The 11,912-nt window shown below is 30.6% G+C and overlaps 1 protein-coding gene across 3 annotated transcripts; it reads left to right on the top strand.

Annotated features, from left to right (window-relative positions):
- Window positions 1-2,493: 2,493 nt before the first annotated feature.
- On the top strand, window positions 2,494-4,701 carry LOC102592498 (transcription factor bHLH18-like). Of its 3 annotated transcripts, XM_015313583.1 has the most exons (6): window positions 2,494-2,575; window positions 2,673-2,753; window positions 2,845-3,294; window positions 3,750-4,112; window positions 4,218-4,346; window positions 4,382-4,701. In XM_015313583.1, exons 2-4 carry the CDS (start codon window positions 2,730-2,732, stop codon window positions 3,903-3,905), a joined length of 630 nt encoding a protein of 209 aa, XP_015169069.1. In that variant the 5' UTR covers window positions 2,494-2,575; window positions 2,673-2,729; the 3' UTR covers window positions 3,906-4,112; window positions 4,218-4,346; window positions 4,382-4,701. The 3 variants fall into 3 exon arrangements, with proteins under 3 accessions (XP_015169069.1, XP_015169068.1, XP_006357857.2); XM_015313582.1 differs by having other exon boundaries at window positions 4,218-4,701; XM_006357795.2 differs by having other exon boundaries at window positions 2,513-2,575; window positions 2,676-2,753; window positions 4,218-4,701.
- Window positions 4,702-11,912: the final 7,211 nt, after the last annotated feature.

Here is an 11,912-nt window from a genome sequence, read left to right as displayed (position 1 = left end):
TTAGTCACGTTTGGCTCTATCATCAACATTATAAATTACTTTCTCTTGGAACAACTGTGATGTTAACAGGAGAAGGATGATTCACGAGGTTGTATTAATTAATTCGAATCTGATGACGTGGCTTGCCCCAATTGGAATACTTCATATGAACCCACTACACACTAATCCCTTCTTTTCTCATTATGCTTAAATTAATTACTAGTTTAATGTTTAAACTAATTGATTCGAATCTTTTCTATATTTTCTTAAAGTCATTATCAGCTGTTTTTTCTTCTTCTATATCCTCTTTACTTTATCAAAAGACCCTTTATGCCAGGAAGCGTTACCAATAAACCGACCCCATAAAGTCGAACATATATAAACATTGATATATATACAATTTATTAGGGAAAATTACCTACTTAAGCAAACATATACTACTTTATTATTGGTTATAGCTATAGTTTCTGAAAATTTCAGCTCGCCTCTAACATTAAGTTACAACTACGTGGCGTGACTTTTCAATTTTATATAAACGTGTACGCTATCTCTCTTCCTATATACAAGCTCATTCCTTCTCTCTCTTCATAATCCATTACCTTAATTTCTCCTTTAATCACTCAAAACAAATTGATTTCAAAATTTAAAATTTTCATCCATTCCTTCTCAAATCGTGCTACAAGATTTTTAGGGTTACTATTATGATTTATGCGATTTTACTTTCTTCCTGCATTTTTTAAAAATAATTTGTATATTATAATTTGTATAAACTCTTAAAGTTCGGATCTCCATGTGTACTCATTTTTTGTATAAATGCATTTTTGTATATATGCTTTTTCAAATTGTATATTTTTTAAGTTTATGTTTGCATACATTATAACGAATTGTCTAGTATTACTATAATTATACAATTTTAGAATTTATATTATATCGGAAAGGAAATCCGATTTTAGGTATTCAAATTGTATATTTGTATATTTGTATATTTTTTGTCCTTGTTTTGGAATTCCTTTCTCAGTTGTACTCGAAATTGTATATTGTTATTTGAATGGTATATTTATGATGTTTTGTGTTTTGTGTTTTGTATAAACTATATTGACTTGTTTAGTTTTATAATAGTTATACAATTTCAGAATTTACATTACTTGGGAAAATAAGGCTGATTTTATGTAGGGGCCCTTTTATGTATCCAAATTATATATTTGTAAATATTTTTGTCATTGATTTGGGATTTTTGTTACAGTGTATCAAATTTGTATAAATTCATAATTGTATTCTGTAATTCAAATTGTATATTTCTATATTTGTTGTCACTGTATTTAGATTGTATCTTGTATAATTCATTTTTATACAATTTATTAGGAAGTACAGTTTATTGTCAAACAAGCTTAAATGGAGGTAGACCAGGTATACATTAATAATGCTACCCTTGAAGTGTGTAATGGAGGAACATGCAATTGCACAACGATTCCAGTTTAAAATAATTTCAAAGTACGTATAACATTGTATAAGTTTGTATAACAAAGTGTGATTACTGGGTTGCTACTATGAAGGAAATGTGGTGTATTTGGTATGAAGTTTAACGATTTAATATCCCGCGAATTACAACATTGTATGCATTTTCTCACCCGAGATTACCGCCATTACCTTAAGAAAAATTGAATTCAGTTTTTTATACAACTTTGAAAAGAAGCGAATTATACAAACAATCATTCCTACAGCAACTAAAAATATAGCTACGGTCAGTAATTATTAAAATTGTAGTTAAGGAGAATAATTATTTTAATTATGGTAGCTATTTCCGTAAGTTGCCCAATTTATTATATGACCATTTGACCATTTTTATACTTGAATCATCTTAATAATTACGTTATATATTCTATTAAAATCAAAATGAAAATATATAAATATCTTTATTTGTAATAGGAGGTTGTAATCAGTGACAAGCTAGAAATTTTAATATATATATATATTTCTAAAAAATTGTTTTCAACCTATATACACAACATTATTTTCTATATGCATATTATAATTTTTCAACGAAATTTTGAGTGATCACCCTTCCGTCAATGTAACTACTCCACTGGTTGTAAATTGTAGTATTAGTAAAACAACACAGTTTTAATTGAAGGAAATTTTTGACATCGACGTTACGTTACGCGCATAAAAGAGTCAGATTCAGATTGGTCTCAAAATTGAAGCGCTATATAAATTGGCATTTTCCCAGAAAACTGGAGCTAGATGGTCAAAAAGATAATACTAAGGAGGCAACAGAGATTAGAGTAAAGTTGATTGGAATCTGATGATAAAACGAAGAAGTTTCCACCATCAAAACTTTTAACATGTGCTTATTCTTATACTATAGTATATTATAACTCCTAGTATTATTTTAACTAGTATTCCTTTTATTATTATAGAGAAGAGTGTGAACACAATAATTGAGGAACATTTAATTTCCACCTGTTTTTGTATTTTCTTTTTATTTCTTCATATTTTTGGCAGTCAACTCAAGCAGCTATAAAGACACAAGAATTCGTACACTTGACCATCTGACACCATCTGAGATCTAAAGCATTTTGCCTCTCTAACTAATTAGGTAAATTAAGCTTCTTCCCATTTTACAAGACCTAACTTTTTTCTCATTTAAAAATACAAATCTATGTATGATACTGATTTAGATTTGAATTTTGCAGCAGGATCTAAGCCTTGGATACAAACTGATCAATCACTAAGAAGACGACGAATCGATAATGGATACATGGTGGTCTGAAATGGTATGAAAGCTCTTTTAATTGTTGTAAAGAGTAGTAATTATATTTGATTTTATGTACCGATAGTTATTAAGCATTTAATCAAATATTACAGGAGACAAGCAGTATGAATGATCACAACTTTGTTAATCAGAGCGAGACGATGACACCATTTAATGAATTGCCTTTCAATTCTAAGCCCTTTTCTACTTTTTCTCCTCCTCCTCCTCCATCCAGTGTAATTTCTAATTACAGCTACTCCAATTCAATGCCAGCCAAAAACCAATTCGAAAATTTGAACACCTTTAAGGTCGTCAAGCGTGAGGTTCCATCAGGAACTACAATAAATTTCTCTTCTTCAGTTAATTCTATGGACGATTCTGATTTTGGTGATATCGAGGCCATGAGATTTGGTGCTGCTGTTACGACTACTACTGATCAGAAGAAAAGTTACAATAGAACAAGTGTTCAGGCACAAGATCACGTTCTAGCTGAAAGAAAGCGAAGAGAACGCTTAACTCAGCGTTTTATAGCTTTATCTACCCTCATTCCCAACCTAAAGAAGGTAATTATATATATTCCTGCTTAAATTAATTTGTGCTACCTGAAAAAGGAAAGAACATTTGATGTATACCATTTGAAATTGTTTTTATTTTTATTTTTTATGAGTTATTTGGAGTGAAAAACAAACTTTTGGGGTTTTTTGAATTCCCAAATTCAACTTCTAAAGTTAAATTCTGGAATAGTGTGTCTCATCAATTCTATGTCCAAGGAGTTTTCTGGAATAAAATAAAAATTATTCATGCCAAAACAGGCACCAATTATCTTAATTGTGATAGTCCTTGTAGGTGCAATCTTCAAATAAACTACATCTTGTCAAAAATTAGCTAGTTACTTTATAAGAATTTACCTGATTTTTGTTCTGATGATTGAAAAACCATCATAAATATGTATAGTAATAGTGTATATAATTAAATTGAAGCCCTCTTGATCGTGTTTTTTGGGTGTTATTCTTAACAGTTGGACAAAGCAACAGTACTGGGAGATGCTATCCAATATATAAAACAGCTGGAAGAACAAGTAAAAACACTTGAGGAAAAAAACAAGCCGGAGATTCCAGCAGCAAAGAGACCTCGATTGGTCTCCAGTTGTGACGATTCATCGTCGTCTGGCTAAATATCCAGTGTTAGCACAGATCGATCATTGCCAGATATTGAAGTTAGAGCTTCAGATGGAAATATTCTGATTAGAATTTATTGCAAAAAACAAAATGGGATAATGAAGGAAATATTCAATGAAGTGGAAAAACTTCATCTTTCTATCATTAGTTGCAGTGTTATGCCTTTTGGCGACAACACTTCACACATGACTATTATTGCTCAGGTACTAATTCAAAATTGAACTCCATTAATTGCTTATCAAACTATACCAATAATTGCTTAATTATCTTTTCTAATACTAATATTTTGTCCGTTTTTAATTCAACAGATGGATCATAAATTAACAAGCGTGACACCAAATCATGTTGCGAATAGAATCCGAGCGGCGATGATGAAAGAAGAAGCCAACTCCTTTACAGCATAGAAAAGAAGATTATATGATTAGAAGTTAATTAAGGTCTTTAATTTGTTTAGGGTATAATTAAGTGTAAGGTCTGCAGATCTGTTTTTGCGGATCGGATTAAGATCACCTGGAAGTGGGGTCATAATGACTTGGTTTAGGGTTAATGGTTTCCATAATTGGATGCTTTAATTTGCTTTTTTGCGGGTTAAAAAATTGGACCCCGTTTTGCAATTAACTCACGTGCTAAAATTGAGACTTGGCTCTTTCTTTTTGACAAGTCATGGAATTCCACTAATGGTCTTGTTTTCCTTAAATTTGTCTTCTGGGGATAAAAATGACTAACTAGTGTGTTTGTACTATTTTATTTATGTGTACTCTGTCTCCACCATGTAATGTAATAAGGATATGTGCAGAGATTTTTTTGTGAAAAATCTGAGTATGTATTTTTTTAACAATGTTGAAGGTTCTCGTTTTATTTCATGTGACAAAACTAATTTAATTCCAAGATATTTGAAAATTTAATTTATAGTCACACAAATAAAATGAATACGTCCATTTGACCAACAAATCATTCAACCATCATTTTGACCAGTCTTTCTCCTTCTTGACCTCCATTGTTGTTCTTCTGGGCATCCATTCATTCATGTACAAACTACCCGAAAGCAAAAAAAAATAAAAAAAAAAATAAACGAGAGAAATCGATGGTAATGGGGCTCCTGGTTGTTGGTCAGAAATCAAATAAGACGAGAAAATTATTTTATTTTATTTCTAAAAAATCCATGGAACAAGCTATTAGAAATCAGGGATGAGGGATTTTCAATGTTTTTTTTTGTGGGAGATGTGTGGAATAGAAAGTGGGAGTGTATAAAAAGGCATGTGTTGATAGAGAAGAAGCGTCTAATTTATTTCTGAACTTTAAGAATGATTTAAATTTTGTCACTTGTTGTAACATGAGGTATCATTAGGTGCTAGATTATGTAATTAGAGACCAATTGATGTACTATTATAGTTGCTTCCGTATGAGAATTTGGCATAAGCGAGTTAATTTTGTAACGGCAAAGTCTAATTTGATCTCAATTATTATGAGACAGAAATGTTAGACCAGTTTGCACCGTTCAAAAATAATTTTTAACCTTGTTCCCTTTTTTTAATTGGAAGCCCTTTCTCCCCTTTTGTCTCCTAAAGTGTACTTTTTAAGACACAAACTAGAGCTGTAAACAGTGAACACTAATCCCATCATTTTAGTGTGAATGGACAGGATAAAGTATTTTATTTCGATATTATTATTCCTATCCCATCACTCAAACCACCCTAATAATATGGGGAAGTAATTTATAAAGTCGCACTTGCAGTAACCAAATGAAAGATCCAGAACTATATGAGTGCTTCAATGAGACATGGTAGTTTACTAATTTAGCCAATCTCAGAACCTGAAAGTAATTAAGCAAAAGAAAATTCACATTTTCTCAAAGAAAAAAACTAAAAAACAAAATCACCAAATACTTTTTATCCCCTCTACTTTGTTTACGATGAAAACGTAACCCAAGAATCGAAATCCCTTGCATTGTACTAGCATGACTGGAGAGGTTAATATAAGTAAGGATATGATTTTTTTAGCGCTTATCTCGTCCCTATGAATGAATTAGCTTTGGCCTAGCATAGAATGCATAATTAAGTAGACTTGCTTAACCTGATACACAGAATTGGAATCTTTGTTGCATCGAACACAAAATGTTACATGTCCAACTTTTTCTGTTTCTGTTTAATTTTCACTTTTTGAGGTATGTCCAGGCAAGTCAAATTTTCATTTCAAATGAGAAAATGTAGCAGCTGGTAATGATACAGTAGTACCTACCTAAATATCCAACCATGTGTTGTACAGAAAAATTAGAAATTAAACAACCGACCAACATCAAACGACTTTTAGTCCTATAATAATTTCTAGAAAACGTAGTTTTACTAGAATCAGGTGGTCTGCTCTACGCGTACTTTGACTAAAAAATCTTCCTCACTCTACCGTACCATTTGGAGTTTAGCTAGAATTTAAGGTTCAAATATTACTATATACTTTTGAAGTGAGCTGCTATCCAAACTCACAAGTCACATAAAACTACTAGGTTTGGTATGAACATGCATGTAGTAAGACGATTCCTTAAACTTTGGAATACAATGTACTACTATACATATTTTCTTCAACCAATTACATATATAATATCATAATGCAACTCTCCTAAGGATGTAGACACCGGCCATGTAGCTTTTACCTTTTCTTTTCATTATTAACTTTCAATATTCGCTATGCAAAAATCGATTAATCTAGATTTATATATATAAGAGAGTCGAATGAACACTCGTAAGTAAGATAAATTAATTTAAAGAACTTTGAATCCAAGACATCTAAATCTAGGTGTAATGATCACAATAATCCTACTACAGTAGATTTATCACATTTTGCGAACCGATAAACATAACTTTCTATTTAATCCCAAAAATTATATAGAATTGAAGCAAGCTGATATTTCTTCATTTTACATGTACCTTCAGACACAACCATTAGTTTTCACAAATAAAAAGAAAGAAAATAGATTTATCAATTTAATTGTCGAACAATATATTAAAGAAATAACAAGTTGAACCAAGTTAGTTATGGGAACCAATAATAGTCCAGAAATCATGGCCAGTTTGGTGGAAACTTGAAGACAGACGTGCTTCCAATGTCAAATCCTATCCATAATTAGGAAGAGAAGAAATGAGTAACAAATTTTGCCCAAGTTGTCTGCAGACTGTTCTCACGTTGTTATGTCCTCCTGTTTTTTATTTTTTTCATATGATTTTCAAATTCACAAACTAGTACTCCTCCATCATTTGACTAATTAATTAGAATACTAAATCGTGACATTATAAATGTGAGCCATGGACAAAGTTAATTCCAGCTGTTCCTTTTACTGGACTCCAATTAAGTTACACACTCTGTCCAGGTCATTTAAAGCATATATGCATGTTAGCCCTCATTAAATTGAGGGATTTATAATGTTCAAAATAACTTAGTGTTACAACAGATAAATGTAATCTGGCGGTATAATTATTTTTACACTAATAGTGTAATTGTTTATTCCGTTGGTTCATTTTCACTTGTTACGTTTCACTTTAAGAGATTCAACTGCATGAACTATAGCCAACATTTTAAGATATATTTTTCATTGTATTAATATAAGAAGAGTATAATTTATACTGTAGTATTTTTCATATTGTTTTGGAACATATAAATTTTAATCATAAAATATTAAACTAATTTAATTTAACTTAACTTCAAAAATTAATTAAATTGACTTTTTTAAAAGTGAAATGTGACGAGTAAAAGTGAAGGGAGGGAGTAGCTTAAACTCAAACAAAATTACGTACGTAATTGTCATTTTATAATTATGTCAGTATTTAATCTTTATTTCTACACCAACGAACAATGCGTCCAACAATATATAGTATAAAATAGACAACCACAAATTAAAGGAGGTAAGATGTCTCCTTATTTTCAAGTAGAATATTAATATAGATGCTGTTTCTTGTTTTGGAAAGAACTATCAATTCAAAATCTCGAGAAAGACCAACAAACCGATCGAGTTGATGTGAAATACAAATAAAAATAGTTTCTATATATGTGCATGTTTCACCTATCGTCTTCGTTTCCCCATTCAGTTGTAATATTGTAAAATTACCTGCTCGCGCATGAATTTAATATGACGGAATTTATAAAATAATACTTAAAACATATCGATCATTAAAACTAAAACACTATATTATCTTACATACAAGATTACATAGTAAAGACCATTAATAATGTAAAGGAAAATGATAATTATGAATGTTTTCAATATTTCTCTCATTTTTTTATTAAGAACACCATGTTTTTACGAAAGTTTGAGACCACTTGTTATATCATGTGATAGATCGGGGGTGTATCTAAGTTTAGATAGTAAAGTAGAAGGATGTTTTTAATGCTGTCAATAGTTCAGAAGTGTTTTTCTATTCTTTTTTATAAATTTTAAAAAAAAAACTTAGAAGCTCTACAAGTTGAAATGTTGAAGAACTCTCTCGTTCTGAAGATTGAAGTTTTACTTAATTAATTCTCTAGTTGTTTCTGAAAGATATATATATATATATACTTACAAGAGATGAAAACTCATTTTGAAAGAATCATCACGAGACACAAGAACAAAATTGTCATGTACAGTATTTATAAATTAATAATGTAATCATGTATAATATAATAGATATATTTATGGTTAATTACGTCAATATTTTTTTTCATTTTTTTATGAATTTGATCACGTTTGGTATCATATAATTTAATAAAATTATCTTCCATTTGAACATATCGATGATGTTAACCATAAAAAGGATAATTCACGTGGTTGCAAGTCCACTCACCCATGCCTTCAAGTGTCATTTTCCTTCTTTAACTATATATATTTTTTCTTTGTTTATTCCTCATATTACCATATGTGTCCCTTCAGTAAATGGATGCGTTGTCAACACCACTTAATGTATCTACACTTTAACATTTAAAATATACCATAGAATATGTTTCTGATTCTATTTTCTTTACTAGTTTTAATTTTCTAATTTAAAAATACTCTTTAAATTTTATTATTTCTAACCAAGTTCTTCAAAGTTTTGTTCTAAGTATCTTAGGAATACAAGATGAACAACAATTTTAAGGAAATTATTTTATTTTATTTTTAATCTGTGTTTCTGGTGGAGACAAAAACCTTCGTGGTTTTATACTCCTATTAAGTTTGCAATTTTAAGTTATTGCTTACTGAGTCATTTGTATCAATTTCTGTTTTTTATAGATTCTGATTCTGAAATGGCAAATGATAATGTGATGGTGGCTGTTGCTGCACCAACCCGAACTGCTGTACCACCGGCAGAGAAATCAGGAAAATTCTCTAGTGTGAATTTCAAAGGATGGCAGCAACGGGTATTTTTCTGGCTTACCACTCTTGGTCTGCAAAAATTTACCAATGAAGTAACTCCAGTGCCTGCTGTTGAAATGCCAGATAGAGAAAAGTTCATGATTATTGAAGCATGAAAACATGCAAACTTCCTATGTAAGGGCTACATTTTGAGTGCTTTAGAGGATGACTTATATAATATCTATAGTGCAATGACAACTTTGAAAGAATTGTAGGATGCACTTGAGAAGAAATATAAGACAGAAGATGCATGCTTGAAAAGGTTTGTGGTCGCAAAGTTTTTAGACTATAAAATGTCAGATAGTAAAACTGTTGGATCACAAGTGCAGGATCTTCAATTTATTTTCCGTGATCTAATTGCTGAGGATATGGTAGTAAATGAAGCTTTTCAAGTGGCTGCAATGATCGAGAAGTTGCCTCCTTCGTGGAACGATTTCAAGAATTATCTAAAGCACAAACGTAAGGAAATGAAGCTTGAAGAACTTGTGATTCGGCTCAAGATTGAGGAAGATAACAAGACCGTCAAAAAGAAATCTCGTAAGAGTTCGACAATAATTGGAGTTAATATTGTTGAAGAAGCTCCTACTAAAGGCAAAAATAGAAAGAAGTCCAACGGACAGAAGTCAGAACAGGCCAAGAAGATATTCAAGGGCAATTGTTACAACTGTGGTAAGGCTGGTCACAAGTCTTCTGACTGTCGTGCTCCAAGAAAGGACAAAGACAAAGACAAAGGCAAAATTCAAGCAAACATCGTGGAAGAGATGGAAGATGCAGATGATCACCTATGTGCATTCAGTGGGCTTGATCTTTTCCATTTTGTCTTTTTCCAGATTCTGGTATGTTTTAGAGATTTCAGTTGTTCTGAATTAATTTATGTTCTTCTATTCTTACTGGTTCATTAAAACTTTAGTTACTTCGTGTTTCTGCAAAGTTTATTGGAATCAGTAATTCTGTTTTAAACACAGATTGGCAACAATCTTATATAAAAATATTTTTCTCAAAGAAAGAAAATTGAGTCCACTGAATGCACAGTGTCCCCTTAAGGAAATTATTCCCCTCAAGTACCCGAGGTTAATGGAATATATCCTCCTAGGATAGAACGATCTTACTCATCGGTGTATCAGTACCTAAAATCACGATGTCAGTGAACCACTCAACGGCAGTAAAGTACACTTAGAATACTAGATTTAAGAATAGTAGTAGAAATCCAGAAAATTGATTTTTCTAAAATGAGAGGAAATCCCTCAATTTATAGAAAACAAAGGGTAGTGTGAAAAGGTTCTTATTGTGCCTTACCGGAAAGGTCGCAAACCTTTGGAAAAGTTACAATATTTCGAAAAGGTCACAACCTTTCGTAAAAGTCACAACTTTTCATAAAAGTCACAACTATTCATAAAAGTCGCAACTCTTCATAAAAGTCGCAACTTTTCATTTTCCATTCATACCTTTTAAAACCCAACAGAATATACGAACCAAATTTCCTTATTTAGTAAATTCATAATTAGTATATATACTAGATGATATGTTAAAAATATGCTGTCAAAAATATTTAGAGGAAAAAATAAAAAGGTGGGACTTAACGTCATGTCGTCATCTCATATGGAAAGCTTCAAAAATTATCGGTGACTTCATGTAGAGTAATAGCAAGTGTTGCTTTCGGACATGAGAAATAAACGGACATTGTAACAACCTGAATTTCTCAACACAACACTAACATATATTACCTCCGTTTCAAAAAGAATGATTAAGTTTGACTTGGAACGGAGTTTAAGAAAGGATTTAATCTTGTGGTTCTAAATTAAAGTTATGTCAAATGTATTAAAATGCTCTTAATCTTGTGACCTTAAACATGTCACGTGGAAAGTTGAAATTAAAGTATTGCCTAAAATGGAAATGGGTCATTCTTTTTTAAACAGACTAAAAAGAAAACTAGATCATTCCTTTTGAAACGGAGAGAGTATTATACTTACGGAATCTCAATTACAATTGAGAATTGAAATAATAAGATAAAAGTGAACAATACTAATGAAAAAATCTTAAAATTACTGCAAAAAAAGGTAACTAGAAGGGGATGACATAGTAAAACATAATAGAAAGATAAGAGGATAACAGACTAAACCAAAGGTCCAAACATAATTCATGATATAACACACATAAATGTTCAAATACTACATCTGGTAAGAGTGGATGCTTTAATTATTAAGGAAACAGAATTGCTAATTAAATTTCTATTTTGGCAATCTACATGTTTATTAAAATTTATATGGTACAACTTTAATATGATTGGACACTATTTTACAGTCCGCTACATTTATATTCTACTATATTATAAAAGAGAGTTTAGGCCCAAATATAATATATAATATTCAAGATTGGGACTTTTCCCAATCTTGAATATTATATATTATACTTGTGGGACTTTCTATTCTATTCTATTTCTATTCTATTCTATTTTCTATTTCTATTTTTTCTATTTTCTACTATATTATAACTTCAATATTATATATTATATTTATTATATAGTAGAACTTGGGCGTAAACTCCCTTTTAAAATAATATAGAATATATATATCTCACAAATGGAAAAGTCCTAATCAAAGAAGCAACATATATCATTTACAAATGACTTAAAAAGCTTTAAAATATT

Source organism: Solanum tuberosum, unplaced genomic scaffold (assembly GCF_000226075.1).
Source record: "Solanum tuberosum cultivar DM 1-3 516 R44 unplaced genomic scaffold, SolTub_3.0 scf00244, whole genome shotgun sequence".
Lineage (NCBI taxonomy): Eukaryota > Viridiplantae > Streptophyta > Magnoliopsida > Solanales > Solanaceae > Solanum > Solanum tuberosum.
Note: the sequence above shows the minus strand (reverse complement) of the source record. Positions and strands in the feature narration are given on the sequence as shown.

What these genes read in the sequence shown, in the direction of transcription:
- LOC102592498 (XM_015313583.1), top strand. Translation starts at nt 2,730, where the DNA reads ATGGATACATGGTGGTCTGAAATG. An exon ending in ATACATGGTGGTCTGAAATG is followed by an intron (nt 2,754 to 2,844) that starts GTATGAAAGCTC and finishes CAAATATTACAG; the next exon opens with GAGACAAGCAGTATGAATGA. An exon ending in TCATTCCCAACCTAAAGAAG is followed by an intron (nt 3,295 to 3,749) that starts GTAATTATATAT and finishes TATTCTTAACAG; the next exon opens with TTGGACAAAGCAACAGTACT.